Source organism: Rhinolophus sinicus, chromosome 8 (genome assembly GCF_057876585.1).
Source record: "Rhinolophus sinicus isolate RSI-liver-muscle chromosome 8, RSI-T2T, whole genome shotgun sequence".
NCBI classification, from domain to species: Eukaryota; Metazoa; Chordata; class Mammalia; order Chiroptera; family Rhinolophidae; genus Rhinolophus; species Rhinolophus sinicus.
The window spans coordinates 12,080,258-12,098,563 of NC_142508.1; the positions used below are offsets into that span (position 1 = coordinate 12,080,258).

Here is an 18,306-nt window from a genome sequence, read left to right on the forward strand (position 1 = left end):
ATGCCTCAGAACTCAGTTGCAGCACGTGTACGTATCTTGAAGATCAAAGGAGGAGAATTGTTTGTTTCTTTTCACCTGAAAACCTTAAAAAAGTTCTCTGCAGGAGTCAGGTGACCTTTTCATTTAGAAATAGTATAAAGAATGCTATCTTGTGTGAGTGTTTATTATTCAAATGAACCAATACTGTGTAATAAAGTCCTGTAAGAAGTACTGGGTCTAGTAAATATCCTCACCAAATCACACTTTTGAGATGCATATAAAAGATTTTCCTGTTAAGGGCAGGAAATCTGAAACTATTAAAAATACACCTCATACTTGTAAATATGTTTTTATTCCATATTAAAACTATTTAGGAGAATAGTTTCGGGAAACAAACTAACGATTGAAAAAAAAAAAACTGGGAAAATCTAGTGAAAGGAAGAATGAGACATCTAGAAAAATAAAAACACTAAGCAAACTAGACTCTTCCTGACCTACTCTGTATTTGAGTTGTGGGTGTTAGAGAAATAACACTTCATATCACAGGGCCTGTACCTCATCTGTTACCCCTTCTTTACCTTAAACTTCCAGAAGCTTTACTTGCAATGAAGTAGTAATAGCGTAGCCCAGCATAAGAAAATTTACTCTCTGGACCATACAAGTGATTTGAATAATAATATCCCTAGAATACAGATAAAGCAAACCGAAGACCTAATATTAGCCCTGTTTTATGACATAAACGTAACAATAATAATCTAATGGCCACCATTTAATGTTAGGTTTTTTGCTGAGTGCTTTGTCTACATTTTCTCTTTTAGTAGTCATAAAAGTTTGATTTTAAAAAAAAGAACACCATGAAAGATTGTTTTTGTAGGTGAGGTACATTAGACTTGAAGAAATTTAAGTAACTTGTCCAGAGTAACCGAGCTAGTAAATGGCAGAGCCAGGATTTGTCTCTAGATCTGTTGTTAGATTCCAGAAACCACTCTCATTCCATTACATGAACATGAGTACTTTTTAAAAAATTGAGAGGGTAGGGGAGAAATGAAGTTTTAATTTTTGTTTGTATGACTTAGCATAAACCTACTGTCAAAAGAGAAACTGTTAGAACCACAGTCCAGCTCATGCTGAGCGGGTTTGCAGCCAGTTACTTGACCTGACGAACTTATCTTTTTGTTCACGTCAGTATTTCTACCACTTAGAATAATGCCTAGCTCATAGCGGGAGCTCATAAATATTTGTTGAGTGAATGACTGACCAAATAAATTCTTTAAAGTTTCAATGTCTTATAAAACATCTAGAGCTGTGTACACCAGGGTAAGAGGAGTTTGCGTAGAAAGAGCTTGCAGTTAGTCTCTACCCAGAAGGCAAAATCAAAATCAGATTAAGCAGTATCAGTTCCAGGTGAAAGTCACTGGCAAAATTTGGAGTCCAAATGGCAGGTAAAGAAGATTGTCCAAAGTTTAAATAGGATAAAAGGTATTAGCAGAGACAGAGTTCGGGTGAACCAGTTCACCTCCATCTTGGCGTTAGCAAACTGCTGGAAAAGAGATCGGAATGGGGGGGGGGGGGGGGAAGGTAGTGTCGTCACAGGATTTAACGTTTGTCACCCAGTGCAATCAGGGTCTTCTGTGTACTTGGATGCTGTTGACTACTTCAAGGTGTGGTACAAACGACAAAGAGCTGAAATAAAAAAGATGCTAGGCCTCTTTGAGTTAATCATGTAAAAACGTACTTCATCATTTCAAGCTTCGTAATTAAATAGTAATTTAACTTAAATCATAAATCATAAGACTGCTTTACCTTTGCTACAGAATATCGCTCATTATTTTTTTCATAGTTTATTATTCAAGAGGAAGCAATCAAATTATTACACAGCACTACCAAAGACAGGTACTAGGCGGCCGGTTTTGTTTAAAATGAAAGATGAAGTCAGCAATACCTTGGCTCCTAGACTTTGACTCAGAATATTAAGGCTGATTTTTTAAAACTAAGCTTGGAGATTTTTCTGCCAATAGTCCTAAAAGTACTGTGTGTTGTTAATTCTTTTGTTTCTATTCTTAATATTCATTTTCATAGAGATGTGCTTTCAACAGTGTTACATTTGGGAATAATTATTCTAAAGGAAATAGTAGTGGAGTGTATGTGTATGTATGTGTGTGTATATATACATATACACATGTATTACATTATAAATATTTGGTCTTTTTTCCTCAAGCATTAGAAGAACCCTGTTAAATGAACTGTTGATACTGATTTTTACAAAACGCACAAAATAGATGTTTGAATTTGAATTCAGATGTTCTGAAGCTAATTTTCTTATAAAGGTTTCCAAAGTCTAATGTGAAGGGAAAAAAACTGGCAGGCTTTATTTAAAAAGCCGTGTAATTTCATATTAATTTCCTGTCTCACAAAGCGCGCTTGGTTTTTCAGTCAGTCTTAGTTCTATCCATAAGTAATATTCTTACCTTTAATATAATAATTTAATATTTTGATCTTTATTTTCAAAATAGTCTGTAATTCTAGTATTGAGTTACTCTTTGCTCCATCAGTAATTAAGGACATTTAGTATTTGTTGTGTGTGTGTGCTTGTGTATTTATGTGTTTTGCTTTTGTTATTTTTATCGGATATTCCTTTGGTTTTCTTGTTCTGTGTTGTGCTTGTGCTTTTGGTATTAATTTTTAGTTTTGCATTGGAATGCAGTAAGTTCTATAAGAGTTTATACTTTGGAATTATTTAGGTATTCTTTGGTCTGTTATAATTAAGCTTTGTTAGTATTCAGCGGAAGTAGAAGATGTAGTTTCCTTAGAGTCCCAAGTTTGATATATATTAATTTAATCTCATTAATCATTATGCCTGCTATTCCTTACCTGCCAAGGACTTGAGGTTATTATTAGATAGTCCCTCGCTGTAATGCTGTTTTTTTCAGGATTTTTTTATTTTTTTCTATTCTTCAGATAAAGATTCATGCCTTAAACCTCTTAAAAATATAAAATGAACATCTTTTTACCGTTTACCTTTTTTCTACTTTGTCATATATTAACACTATTTTTAGTTTTTTAGATGTGTCCCTGATAATATTTTTGTCCATTCTTTCGCATTTTCTCTTCTCACTTTGTTTTTAGGTGTGTTTCAGTAGCAGCTTCTAGATGGATTTTTGTTGCTTGTTGTTTATAGCAAAATCCAAAATTCATTCTTTATCTTTAAATTTGATAGTTGAACGTATTCATGTTTGCCATTAACTGAGCAATTTAAATTTTCTGCTTTTTGGGCTTTGATTTTACTTTGCTTAAACTTCCTTTCATTTTGCCTTTTTTTCAGCTGTAGGAATTTATTTTCTTGGCTTCTTTTTTTCCATGACTTGAAAGATATTCATCTTTTTTAGGTCTACTAGGACTTCAATTTTATCAGGAAACAAACTGAGTTTTAAGTTTTGCTAAGGGAACAAATAAGCAGTAGCCTTTGGTTTTAGTTTTTCAAAACAAAAATATGTGTTACTTTAATTGATTAGAAAAGTAATGTATGCTCATTTTTAAAAATATATAATAATGAAATTCAGAAAGTCAGAGTATAATCCCGTTCTCTAAAGATGAGTATTAATAAATTTGTTGTGTATAGTCTCTGAAATTTTATTATATGTAAGCATATGCTTCCTTTAGGTTTTGAAGTAAATGGGATCATACCTGCTTTATTCATTCAGTAGCATGGTCACCTCCCCATGTCAACCATACAGAACTTGAGCAAGTTACCTTCTCTGTGCCTCAGTTTCCTTGTACAAGAATAGTAGTAATAGCCGCCTAAAATGCCTTTGTGATAAGTAAGTGAATTAGTATCTGGAACGTACTTGCCTGGCACATAATAAACATTCAAGGAGTATAAGCTATTTTCATTTTAAATGATTCTGCATAGCATTTCACTGAGGATATGCCATGATTTGTTGAAAAGCCTCCAGGATACAGCATTTAGTTGTGATTGTTGCTTAAGACTGTGACTGACAGAATCTAGTAGGGTTCTTATGTCCTCACCTACTTTGTATTATATAAATGTGTGATTGTATTTGCTTGTTAAATTGTGTATCTTCTCTCTCTAGACTTATTTTTGACATCTAATTTTCAACCATATTTGCTTAAGTAAAGGCTTGCTTTCCTTTTCATCATTAATTATTTTATGCCAAAACTTCCTATTCTTGTGTCATAACGTTGAATTTATCTCTTTTGTTTCACTAGAGCAGGGGTGTCCAAACTTTTTTCAACGTTTTTCACCAAGGGCCATATGTGGTAAAATACACAAACAGCCGGGCCACTCACTGGAGGTGAAGTACGTATTGCCTCACCTGGTTTATTTAAATAAACTAAATATATTTTTGGAATTTGCTGCGGGCCAATAAAACATGGATTGTGGGCCGCAGTGGCCCGTGGGCCGCAGTTTGGACACCCCTGCACTAGAGGAACAGTTCTCAAAGTAGTGTAGATCTCTGGGGTCCCTGAGACCTTTTCAAAAAGGTCAGTGAACTTCCTACTCTGTTACATTAAATCTATCCGTCTGCTTACACTTTGAATGGATCTTTTATCCATGCATGATTTCCAAACTATTTTCATAATATAGGAGGACTTTATTTGCTCTTTTCACTGTAATGACACTTTTACTGATGATGTGAAAGCAAGAGTAAAACTGCTGTGTGAATCAAAGCAGCGGCACCAAACTACCACTGCTAGTGATCGTGAACTTAACCGCCACTCCTGTGCACTTAAAAATATGCCAGACTCACTTCAGAATGCCCTTGATGAAGCACTAAAACTTTGCTTTTCTGAAATCCTGATTATGTGGTATGCTTCCTTAACATTCTGTTTGAGGAAATGCACAGTGTTCACAAAGCACATCTGCAGTTGTTGGAGTTGCGACCTGAACTACTTGTTTTATGAAACCCTATTTTTATTTGAAAAACACTGACAAACTATAAATTCGGTTATTCAGTCTTAGACATTTGGCTGACATTTTCTTAAAAATGAATTTAGTGAGCCTGTCAGTTCATGGAAAACCACTGAAACTTTTTCTTGCCAATGGTAAAATTGGAGCTTTCAAAAGAAAATTCAGATTTTGGAACACTTATTTCTGCCATTTTGAGCCTGACAGCTTCCCAGTACTTAAAAGACTTTCGTGATGAGATCCGAAGTAATATCAATGAATGTAATCGTTTTGATATTGTATAGTGAAATTTGGAAGATTATATAATTCAGTAAATCAATATTTTTCTAAATGACCAATGCATGACATTACAAAATCATGCATGGATAAAAGATGCATTCAAAGTATAAATAGACTGAGAGATTTTGATTTAACAATATAAAATTCATCGATAGTTTCAGATTCCACACTGTAAATAACTTTAACTACCACTTAATTGAGTTTTGGGGTAGTGTCAAAGAAGAATACCCATAATTAACTGAAAAGGCTGTTAAAAATGTTTACTTGCTCAATTTACGTGTCTGCAAATTTTCTTCCTATAGTTCAGCCAAAACAATATATCAAAACAAGTTGAATGTAGAAGCAAGTGTGAGAATCCAACTGTCTTCTATTAAAAACATTAAAAAGATTTGCAAAAAATATGATACAGTACCATCCTTCACACCTTTGGGGGAGAAAATATAGATATTTTTTATTTTTAAAAATCTTAGTTAGCATGTAATGTGTTTCCATTTGTTACCGTGTTTCCCTGAAAATAAGACCTAGCCGGACAATCAGCTCTAATGCGTCTTTTGCAGCAAAAATTAATGTAAGACACGGTCTTACATTATATTAGACCGGGTCTTATATAATATATAATTATATGTATTACATAATATAATTATATATATTAATTTTTGCTACAAAAGACGCATTAGAGCTAATTGTGCGACTAGGTCTTATTTTCGGGGAAACACGGTATTTCTAAATGAATTAATAAGTATTTAAAAGGTTTTCTACTTTAATTCCTAGTTTGATAAATACCCATACATATAACTCATATAAACAAACTCCTCCTTGGGGTCCTGAGACCCATATAAGAATTACTGCACTAGAAGTCTTGAGGTGCTCCTCCCTTGGTGCCCCCCACCCTCAAAAGAGTGTGGGTGGTGTATTTTCTGATTTTCTGATACACAAGACTGCCTTTTTCACATGAATATTGATTGCCTTGTGAAATGCACAAGTCAGTTTATTCTCTCCAAATTGCAGATCGGAGATTCCCCTTTGGCCTACCTCCAACATATTTAAAGGACACCTCACGCATTATCCAGCTGGTATGAGTGTCAGTAACTCTCCTCAGCGGGTTATACCTGATCCCCAGGCCCTCTCCAAATACCATCACTATAGTTTCTCTCCTCCTCTGGGATTCACTCTTGTAGAGTGGTCAAAAATAAGAGACCAGGCTAATTTCATTTTCTTTAGCGTTAATGTGTTCTTTGCTTTTCTTTCTTCCCTCCCTATTTCCCTCCCTGTTTGTAAAACAGAAAATGCAAAGCTGTGTTAATGAGGGTGGGGAGGGTATATCTATTGAATTTCAATACTGTGGGCCTTTATGATATGCAGGCTCAGGTCTTTGTGGAGCTCAAAAAATTTCCTTTCATAGCTACTATTTCTGTTCCCTTTATGCTGGTTATGTCTTATTTACAGGTTTTAACTTCACACTCGTTATTATCATTTTTTTTTTAATCATTTTCATTTCTTTGTTTATTGCCTCAGTATTTGGGGATAGTTTCTTAAGCTTGTTCTCAATTCTGAGTTTTCTTAATTTGAGTAGTGTCACCCAACTCTACTGACTTTAATGCACATTTTAATTTTGCAACTGCAGTTTCCATTTCCTCACTGTATTTCACTTTCTTAGCTGGCTCTCCCTTGGCTGATCTGCCTGCATCTCAGTTTGTTCACTGTGTGTGTGTGCCCATCTTAAGATTACTTTTTCACAGAAACCATGTCTCTTGGATTCCATTTTCATTGTGCTATAAATGCTTTCTAAAATTAAGTTTCTTGAGTTTTCAGTTTAATATTCCTTTTATTTGCTGTGTGATTCGTTTTTTTATACCCCTCTGTTGTTTCTATTCAGCTTTTTTGAGTTGTCTTATTCCGTTTGTTTTCACAGAAGTTGGCACAGGCGTATCAGGGAATGTTTCCCTGAGAATATGTTACTTATACTGGAGGCTAGTTTGCTTTCCTTTTCAAGTTTGTGGACACAATTTAGGTAGTCAGAACTTCCCAGACATTTAGTATTAACATTGGGGTTTGATGTGTTCCTGTTGGTTTTAATTTATTTAATATCTTCATTGCATAGTTAAAAATATGAGATACTCTATTTAATATTTGGTTTCCGAACTAAAATTTGTGGCACACCGACCCAGTTTTCATGAGAATAATATCGCCAGGTCTTTGTTAATTCACCATTTTACGTTCTCCAAATTTAGTATAATCTAATTCTTCAGCTCACATTCTAGCATCTTAATCCAATCTTATATTAGTTTCTGTAGTAAAGCCAGTCATAGGCCATAACTATTAGTATTTTTGTAAACCACATGATCAACCCATAAGTACCCTTCCCCACTCACTAAAGCAAAGTGTTAAGATTTTTTTTTCTGTTTTGTGACTTGATTTCTGAAATGTTAAAGCACAGGAAAACGTGTGCTTTGGAATCAATGAAATATGATATTGTTAGGTTCTGTAAAATAACTTTAATGGTACAAAGTATTTGGTATTAATCTGCATATCCGGAATTAGGAGAAAATTTAAGTAAAGTATGGCATATCTACTTGACAAAACATTATGTAGCTTTCAAGACTGATAGCAAGGTATCTCATGTTAAATAATAAATAGTGTGATTATAACTTTTTCAAACAACTACTTTCATAGGAAAATAATTAGACAGTAGTAATAATGGTTGTATTTTGGATGGCAGGACTCTGTAGAAGAAACATCTTATTTTCCAAATTTTATTTAATGAACGTGTTACTTTTTAAATGTGTGCATGGTGGCAGTGATGTTTGTGACACTTATGAAGGGATTACTTAGAAATAAGTCCTGCTATACTGATTTTCTTGTTTTGCAGTTCCTAGACTGTTAGATAAAGGAAATCTCAAACAGTTCCTTGAAATTTGGATGTTTCAATGATATGCTTGGGGGGATGCGGGAAAGGATGGTTGGATGAGGGTGGAATGAACTGGATTTAAGACTAGTTGAATGGTACTGCCCAAATACACTACCTCTTTATATGGCAAACTGAAGGAAGTTTCCTGAACACTGGTGGGGCTTATACTTCAGCGTTTTCTTACTTATATTATAAATATCTTAGGTTATATGATAATGAAGGTAGGTGAGGAGCAGCTGAAGGTCGGGTGGAGAGGCTTAGGACTAACATTCTTTTTAATAAAAATCTAGAAAGAACTTGGCAGCCTGGAAAAATAAGGTGACCATTATAGAATGAAATTTAATGGCAGTTAATATAATGGCCCTACATATATACTAAGAAAAATCAGTAACTGAAGTTCAGAATAACAGCAAATCACGTAGAAAAAAAAAATAATTTTAGTTGTAATGTGATGTGAGTGCTAAACACAATTAATAATTTAATGTGAAATTATGGACTGTTCGTTTTCATGTGTCCCTAAGGAATCAAACCAGAACCAGGAAAACAGTGATTTTCCAGCATTTAAAGCAGGAAATGACTGACCAGTAATGTCTTGAGTTGCCTTTTCTTAGAGAGGTTCAGTTTTAGGTTGGGCATACACAAGCAAGGATTCAAACACAGAATGGGTGGTTGAATTAGATGGTATTCAGAGTCCTTCCAACACTGAGATTCTGTGGCCTGTCAGACACTCGAGGAATGTTTTTAAAATACCTCTTTGTGAAGTGGTAGTTGTTTTGGTAAGCAACAGGTTACACAGTGTGACAAAGATGTTGTAAATGACTAATTCATTAAATTGGACTGTTACGCACCAGTCGCCCATAGACATTGGCAGTGATATATATAAATATTCCAAACAGCCAAGGAAAGAAAAATGCATGCTTCCCTGAGTCTAAAAGCAGAATCCCAAACAGGCAAACTAAAATGTCATATAAATACATCTGTATGAATATGCGTGTATTATATGAACGTGTTATTTTACTATAAAACCCATGACCCCGAATCCGCTATTGTCCCCCAATCCGCTCCCCCCCCCCCCCCCAGCCTATGGAAGCTTCAGGAATCTGAGCCCTGTTTACTCTGTGGCTTAGAGTAAATCCTTGGAAGACAGCTGACTTAAAGTGCACAGTACCCTAAAATCTAATTAGTCGCGTCTATTTCTGATGCCATGGATATGATACAATTATTGATTCTATAATTTCCTTGAGATCTACAGACCACTAGACAATCTATGAGCAGACTTTCAAAAAGCCCACAAATTCTTTGTATGTGTACACAATTCTCTAGGTAAAGAGTCCATGTCACTTTTCATTAGATTTTCAAAGGGGGCCATGTCCCTTGAGACTTTAGGAACTCCTTCCGCTATTAGAATGCATTTCCTAGCTAAGTCTTACCTATCTTTCATGGCCTACTTCAGTTCTAATTTTATGAAGAGAAGTAGTATTAAATAGTGGCATTAACACCAGACAGAAGTCCTCGACTCTAGTTACCTCTGCTACTGTCCGTACTGGAGAAGTACTAAGCTTGGCGGACAGTTTCCTTACTGAAAAATCAGTGGCCGGAGTAGATAAGCCCTAACGTCTTTTACAGTTAGTTTTCATGCTGTTTACTTTGATGGGTTAAAGGCATCTGGTGCTCATGTCAATCTACAGTTGTTCCCCACCCCATCTTACATTCTAGACCAAGAAAATAGGTTTTTCTGCCCTTCTGGCAATGAAAACAAAGTCGTTGAAGAGACTGGGTGCTGAAAATGGTTGCTACAGTGTAAACTTTCCACACAGCATAGAACCTACTGAAGTTAAATGTAGAGTTGTTAGAATATAGAATAATCATATACTTATCTTGGGTCCCATTTGATTTAGAATTTCACAGACTTTCTCCTTCCCACCATAATCTAAACGCCCTTATTACTTGAGAGGCACCAGGATCATGGTTCACCACAGTGCTTTGGGGGAGAGTATATTTAATGTAAACTAGTCACCAGAAAATGTGAAATAATAGTATTTATAGCTGCAATATTGCATATGTTATATGTTACATATCCGGAATGTACCATATTTAGAGAAAATAATAGCTTCAAAACAACTCACAGGAAAAATATGGTAAAAATACAATTTTAATATAATAAAAATCTATGTTGAATATTTAACAACCAGTAGGCTTCATGTTGTAATGAAAGGAAGGAGAGTAAAATGAAACTGGATAAATTATTCTTGCTAAAAGGGAAAGGTGAAGCTAGACAGGCTGGATGTGATGACAGGTTAGGTTTGTCATCCTGCTTTACCTCCACGGTATATGGCAAATAGAAACCGTGTGCCGAGTTGTTTGTGACCCACCTGCTAATTTACACACATGGCAAGAATGTTATTGCTGCCAAACTCTGTGATGCATGGTATTACAGCATGACCATGTCTTTAAAAACATGTAAACTTTATCCCCAAGAGGGTAGTATTCCCCCAAAATTCTATATTCAGGAATTTCTATGTAGATATTATTACAAGACTGTATGGGGATAACCATACAGTCATACATTTATCAACTGTTTGAATTATATGTGATGACGATCTGAAATCATAACGAAGACTCCAAAAATTTGTTTTGAACATCTTGTAGAAGTGGATGAGTCAGGAGAGGAAACAGCGAGGCAGTAGGCAGAGAGGAGGAGGAAAACTAGGATAATGTGGTGTCAGGAAAGCCAGCAGAGTGTTTAAAAAAAGGAGTGATCAACTTTGTCACTGTTGGGAGGTCTAAGATAACCTTTGCACTTGACAGCATAGAGGTCATGGGCCGCAGCAAAAATGCTTGTGGTACGGTGTTGAGGGTGGAAGTCAGATTAGAACGGACAGAGAAATTGGAGATAGCAAATATAGACAGTGCTTTTTGGAAAGTTTAGCCATGAAAGGAGAAGAGCGAGAACAGTAACTAAAAGGTGGATATCAGGTCCAAGGAGAAGGGTTTTTGTGTTGCTGTTTGCTTTTTTAGCGGAAAAGTTATGAATGCCATATGCTGATGAGAAGGAGCCAGGAGAGCAGGAAAGATTGAAAACACAATCAAGAAAAGAGATAAACAAAGGAGTAAGCTTTCTAAGAAAACGAGAGGATAATGTCCAAAACGTAGGTGAGGGATTGGCTTTAGGTAGGAGAGGATTTATCAGTAGCGGGAAGGTGTGATGGCGAGAAGTTCCTGAGAGAGTTGTCTGAAAACAGTCTTCTGTGCAAAGAAGGGTATGAGGTTATCTGCTGAGAATGAAAGAGTAGGAGGAGATAGAGAGTTTAAGGTTTATAAAAAGTAGAAGAGACTTAAAATAGTCTCCATGGAAAGTAGAAGTGCAAGATAAAAAGAAACATTGTAAGATTGTCATGTCATGAATGCTAAGGGACTTGGAATTGTGCAGCAAGTTCCTGTCTTCTGTCCCCAGAATCTGGGAGACAAAATGAGGATTAGATTACTCTCTGTAACTGGTGATGTTTTATGAAGTTTAGAATCAAGATTACAGAATAGGTGTCTAACTTCTAATCTGGTGGTGTCACTAATGCCTAGATTATGGGTGGAGGGTAAGGAGAAAGGAACTAGATAGAGCATTAGCTTCCTTTTTGATTTCACCACCACTACTGAAGTTGCCATCTGTCCAGACTGCTGAAAACCTGGGGAAATTGTCGTTCAAACCCCCTGCTTCCGTAAACATCATTGATCCCAAGTTACTGTTGCTATTACTAGATAACTAATGCATTATCTTCGTTTGCTTGAAATGGAAGATGTCACGTATGACTTCACCATTTCCTCAATTAAAAAGCTTCTATTACTGTGTTTCCCCGAAAATAAGACCTAACCGGAAAAGAAGCCCTAGTAAGATTTTTCAGGATGCTCGTAATATGAAATAAGCCCTACCGTATTTCCCCGAAAATAAGACCAGGTCTTATATTAATTTTTGCTCCAAAAGGCACATTAGGGCGTATTTTCTATTACAAGCATCCTGAAAAATCTTACTAGGGCTTCTTTTCTGGTTAGGTCTTATTTTCAGGGAAACACGGTACATACACGTTTACTATGTGTCAGAAACTATACTAGATATTAGATGCAAAAGTAAATAAGGGAGACATGGTACCTGACCTGTGTTCCTGGAGGATACAGATAGAGATATAGTCAGTTTGAATAGAATGTTATGTGTTATGGCACAGGGAGGGAAGTACAAGGTACTTGGCGCACACCTGTGAGGGTCACAGTGCTCAAATTGAGGTGGTTAGAGATGACTTTCCAGGGGAAATTTTAGTGAAGCTCAATTCTGAAGGATTAGGAGTTAGCTAAACAAAGGGCAGGGGAGAGGAATGCTGTGAGAATTGAAGTTGGAAAGGTCACGGGCTAGATCCTCCAGATTTTTCTGAGCCATGCTAAGTTATTTAGACTTTATCCTCTAGGAGCAATGGATAGTCATCAAAGCACTTTTTTAAAAGGAATGATGCGATCACATTTTGTGTTTAGAAAGATCCCTGTAGCTGTAAAAAAATGGAATAAGCAAAATGGCGCTGAAAGTTGAGATACCAGTGGGGAGGTTTTTCTAGCAGTCCAGACAATTGTATTGATATCAGAAGCCCAGCCAGCTAGTAGGGTTCATACTGATCCTCTTACCCATTTTAAAACTTCTTGTTCCATCTAGTTAGTTGAGTTACAGTATATAGAAGTCAAAGACTTTTTCCTTCAGCACTGACAGGGAAGAAACTTGACCTCAAGTAGCTTTTTGCTCTTTAAGTCTCCATGAAGGTACTGCTGGTCACCCCTGGCTCCGTCCTGCCTCAAATATTAATGTGTTAGCATCTCATTTTGTAAGAAGAGAGCCACAGAGATTTGATGTCAGAAAAATCTATTGAAGTACAATTGAAATCCAACACACAGAAGATATTTAAAGTTTACACAATTGGGTAAGTTTTGACATGTATACACCTCTGAAACCATCGCCACTGTCAAGATAATGCTCGTATCCATTACCCTCAAGTGCGCCTTCGTAGTCCCTCCCTCCTGTTGCCCTTCCCGCTCCTTTTCCCCAAGGCAGCCACTAATCTGCTTCCTATCACCATAAATTAAATTAGTTTAAATAGTTTATAAATTTATGCCCATACCACACTTTCTTGATTACTGAAGTTTTTAATAATTCTTGAAATCAGGTAGTTTAGCCCTCCAACTTATTCTTTTTCAAAGTTGTTTTGGCTATTCTAGATTGCTTTTGTTTTTATATGAAATTTAGGGTCACTTTAGTTTCTAAAAAAAAAAAAAAAATACCTGCTGGGGGAGAATTGACATCTTTGCAATATTGAGTCTTCCAACCCACTAACATGGTTGGTTGGTTGGTTGGTTTAGGTTCTCTGTTTTCTCTCAACTGTTTGGTCGTTTTCAGTGTATAGGTATTTTTGTTAGATTTATCACTAAGTATTTCATATATTTGGTTGCTGTTGTAAATAATACTGTTTTTAGTTTTGGTTTGCAATTATTCCTTACTAGTATATAAAAATGCAGTTGATTTTATATAGTGAGCTTTTGTCCCGCAACATTGCTAAAATTACTTATTCTAGTAAATTTTGGTGGATTCCTTTGGATTTTCTACATAGACAGTCATGTCATCTGCAAATAAAGAGTTTTACCTCTTACTTTTCAAAATGGATGCCTTGTTTTTCTTGCCTAATTGCACTGGCTAGAACCTACTCCAGTACATTGTTGACTAGAAGAGGTAAGAACAGATGTCTTGTTCCTGATTTTTAAAGAAAAAGCATTCAGTCTCACAAATTAAGTATGTTAGTTGTGGTTTTTTCCTGTGGAAACCCCTTATTAGGCTGAGGAAGTTTCCTTCTACTTTGCTGAGTTTTTATCTTGAATAGATATTGGATTTTGTCAGATTCTTTTTCATCTCCTGAGATGATCATACGGTTTTTCTTTTTCAGTTTGTTAAAATGGTGGACTATATTGACTGACTTTTCAAATATTTAATAAACCTTGTATTTCTGGGATAAACCTGACTTGGTCATGGTATATTATCCTTGTTATGTATTGTTGGGTTCAGTTTGCTAAATTTTATTTAGAATTTGTGTTCCTGAGAGAGACTAGCCTCTGGTGTTCTTTTCTTGTAACGTCTTTGTCCTATTCTAGAATCAGAATCACAGAATGAGTTGGGATGCTTCCCGTTTCCTGGGAGAATGTGAAGAATTGGTATTCCTTTTTTCTTAAGTGTTTGGTAAAATTTATCAGCCTTGCTGTCTGGGGTTTGGGAGTTTCTTTGTCTCTTCATTTTTTTTTTTCCCTGATCACTCTGGCTAGAAATTTATCGATTTTATTGATCTCGAAGAATTAGTTTTTGATTTCTATTTTTCTGTTTTTCATTCCAGTGGTTCCTTCTCTGTTGTTTTGTCCTTTCCCCTTGTTTACATTGGATTTAATTTGTTTTGAAGTAGACTTTCTTTTCTAGAACATCTTTAGGTTTGCAGCAATATTGAGCAGCAGAAGGTACAGAGATTTCCACATACCTTTTTTCTCTTAGTTTCTGAAAGTGAAAGTACGAAGATCATTAATTTGAGACCTTTCTACTTTTCCTTGCAAGCATTTAGTACTATAGATTTCTCCATAAACACTGCTTTTGCTGAGGCCCTGCAGACAGGACCCTTTCTTTCCTGTCAGTAGCATAAAGCTTTTCCAGTATTGTCATTTTCTGTCTGCTAAAATAAGAGATGTAAAGCCAGTGTCTTCAGAGATAAAGGAGAAAGTTTAAGCACAACAGGTCCATTTCCTATGCATTTTGCATGCTTGTATGAAGCAGGGAAGGAAGCTGTCAGATATTTTGATTTAGGAAAATATCTTTTTGACAGAGCCATTTCATGGATTGCACACTGCAAGAATTTGCTTTGTTTCACTGAAAAGACCTACCTAGTTAATATTAATAATGGAAAGGAAGTCTTAATAATGAAAGGAAAACTACTTTTATCTGTGACTCATTTATAAGCAATATCTATCTTGGCCTTAGAGCCTCACATTTCTGCAAGTGTGAATAAAGACTAAGGTGGTACACCAAATTGCCCTTACTATTTCAGTTTGTTTCTGAATATAAAGTATATTATACATTAAATCACATCTTTGTTTATCGTTCAGCTGTTATGCAGAAACCTGCCTTTACTCTGATTTGGATAGTATTTTAGAACCAGTATAAGCCAACGTCAGGGATCCAGGGAAATAGTAGTTAATCTTTAACTTTTTACCCTGTGTCAGGCAGTGTTAGATACTCTGAGTTAGCTCCTTTAATGATCTATTTTGATTTCCAAGATTTGGAAAGTAGCCTAAGGTCCCACAAGTGAGTGGTAGAGTGGGAGCGCCGACCCAGTCTCCAGTAATTGTGTGTTACACACCTGCCTTTTCCATCACATAGGGTACGTTTGAAAGAACAGCTGGTAATGGCGTAAAATGATAGGGCTCTGAACCTCTCAATTCAGGCTTGAGGAGTTGACCAAACCAAGCAAGGTGAATAATACAGTATAGTTAAGAAAAGAAATTATTTCAGACATTTTGCTACTTGGTAAAATCTGCAATTTCTGGGCAAATACTGAATTGGAGGCAACATGGTAGTATAGAAAGAGAATGGTTTTAGACCTCTACTTTGTTACTAACATTAAGCAGTTATTTAACCTTGCTTTCAGCTTTAGACTTTTCACATGTTAAATGGAGATTTTCTCCTTTTAGGATTATTTAAAGATTAAAGATAATACGTGTAGCACAGTGCCAAGCCTATAGCAGCTGGTCAGTAGAGAAGGTAATTGTATTTGTTATTGGTAGCATCTCTGTTACTCCTTAATGAATGAAAACTACTTTCTGAGGCCTTAAGTTCATTTTCTGATGCTGTATACCCCCATCCATCCCCAGGAGGAAGTCGTGTTCCTCTGATGAGTATTTGTATAGCACTGAATTTCTTTCCTTCATAGCAGTTATATTTTGAAATTATATGTTTAATCGTGATTGCACGAGATGGTAAGTGCCACGCAGTCAGAAGCCGTGTCTGATTTTGCTCACCATGTCCCCTTTGTGTACAGTGCCTGCCATACCATCGGGCTTCAGTAAGTGTTGAATGAATAAATGAATGAATTCTTAATAGCTAATACTGATTACCTGTGATAATGATGTCCGACCCCATCAAAGTAGTGATGCTTTCTTTGGCAAATTAAAATACATGTCATATGGTCTGTGTAAAATGCCAGTACTTGGACTCATTAGTCCTTTGTGGCCACCTCTTGACATTATGCTGATTGAACTTCTTAGGGTTAGAGCACAGTACTATGTGTCATTACATTTAGCATGATCGCGTATTGTTTTCAGCTTGACTAATCATGATTTGAATTACTCTCATACTATATGCTAACTGCTGTCTCGTACAAAATTTCATTACAAGTTTTTGGTTACTTATATCACTTTGCAAGAAACGCAGTTATTTCATGAAACTCTCACAGCTTTAAGAAAGTAAAAATATACCTTCTTCACTCTACCATCCACATAAATGTTTTCATCTGGCTTCTGTCTTTAAGGGAGAGGATGTCAACCGGACACTAGAAGGTGGAAGGAAACCTCTTCATTATGCAGCAGATTGTGGGCAGCTTGAAATCCTGGAATTTCTGCTGCTGAAAGGAGCAGACATTAACGTATGTAAAGAATGTCATTCTAGAAAAAAATTCCTGTTGTATGCTTTTGGTAATTATTTTCTGTAGATGTGTAAAATAGTTACTTGTGGAAACAGCATTTTAAATAAGAATACAGTCTGAAATTATACCAAAATTTCTGTAACTTAGAAATATTTGGGATTTTTAAGAATAAGCAGAACAAACTACATTTTAAAGCTGATGGTGAGGGTGTTTCCCCGTTGGCTGTTGCTTCTCAAGTTCTGGCCCTGAGAGTTAGCACTAGTTGGAGGTAGCAAGTAGCTGTCACCAGTGGAGCACAGGACTCTGCAGTCATAGGATGAACTGAAACTAGATTTGCAGACAAAGGTCAGTGGGCAGGTGGGCAGAAGGCCTCTCCTGACCACTTGCCTTTTGTAGCTTCTGCATTTCAGAGTCCAGGGAAATGTTGAAGTAACCATGCCAGCAAGTAAGATGAATATTTGAGGATACACCATGTCACCTGGCCCAACTGTGACAGTCTTTTACCTCTTCATTGTTCTGTGTCCTGCTCTGCCCTTCCAGGACTTCATTGGCATTTCTACACTAGTGGGGAGTAGAGGCTCACAGAGATTAAATAACTAGTTACACAGTAAGTGGCAGAGCCAAGATTTGAGCTGGGGTCAAAGCCCTACTCTTTCACTCTGACTTCCAAGGAGAAACCTTGCTGTGGACTTGGGCCTCTGGCAGCCCTCTAGAGGCTAGGAACTTGGAGCTGTGCAGTGATTTTGTATTGGAAGGCAAATAGGTAAACATTGACTAACATATTCACAAGAGCCCCAGTTAGATCAGGAAAGGAGGAGGAAGTGAAACATGGAGTAAGTGGTTTATCTCTTTATTTATTATTTCATAGGCTCCAGATAAACATCATATTACCCCTCTTCTGTCTGCTGTCTATGAAGGTCATGTTTCCTGTGTGAAATTGCTTCTGTCAAAGGTGAGGTCCATTGCTAATTTTTACGGCTTTTGCCATTACTGTGTGATTGTGTAAGCTAAGTATTTGGTTGTTAAATTTATGTAAATGTTGTTGGGCATCAGGCACAGAAACTGGAAGTAGTATCTAGACTTGAGGTCTGGAACATTGTTATCCAAAATAGCTGGTCTGCAAATTGTTACCAGTCTGCGATGGGTAAGGAGCTTGGGCTAGAATATAAATCAACACAGTCTCCTTCATCAAGAATAGCTTGCTGTGAAAAAAAAAAGGTAGCTGAACTAAGCATTGCACTTGATGTAGAAAATGTCATAGACTAATAAGAATTTTCAGACAAACGACACTTTGAGTATCCCTGGTTTGGAATTTGTAAACTTCCTTTTTCGTGATATGGACTGAGCAAGATTATTAGAGGCTGTTTGCTATAAGTCAGGGCTCTCCAAGTCATCTGGTTTCTTGGTTTTATTGAGATCATGGTAAATCTGGAGTTTCCGGTGTTCTGTCTTTGCTATTATGAGCTCTTAGCTGGAGCTCAGAATCCAGCCTCAGGGACCAACAAACCAGTTGT

The 18,306-nt window shown here is 36.4% G+C and overlaps 1 protein-coding gene across 1 annotated transcript in view; it reads left to right on the top strand.

Annotated features, from left to right (window-relative positions):
* MTPN (myotrophin) overlaps positions 1-18,306 on the top strand; it is a 50,419-nt gene that overhangs the window by 14,663 nt on the left and 17,450 nt on the right. Inside the window, exons 2-3 of the mRNA XM_019750636.3 lie at positions 16,679-16,792; positions 17,661-17,744. Coding sequence (XP_019606195.1) covers positions 16,679-16,792; positions 17,661-17,744 — 198 coding nt within the window. The remainder of the gene's footprint in view (positions 1-16,678; positions 16,793-17,660; positions 17,745-18,306) is intronic.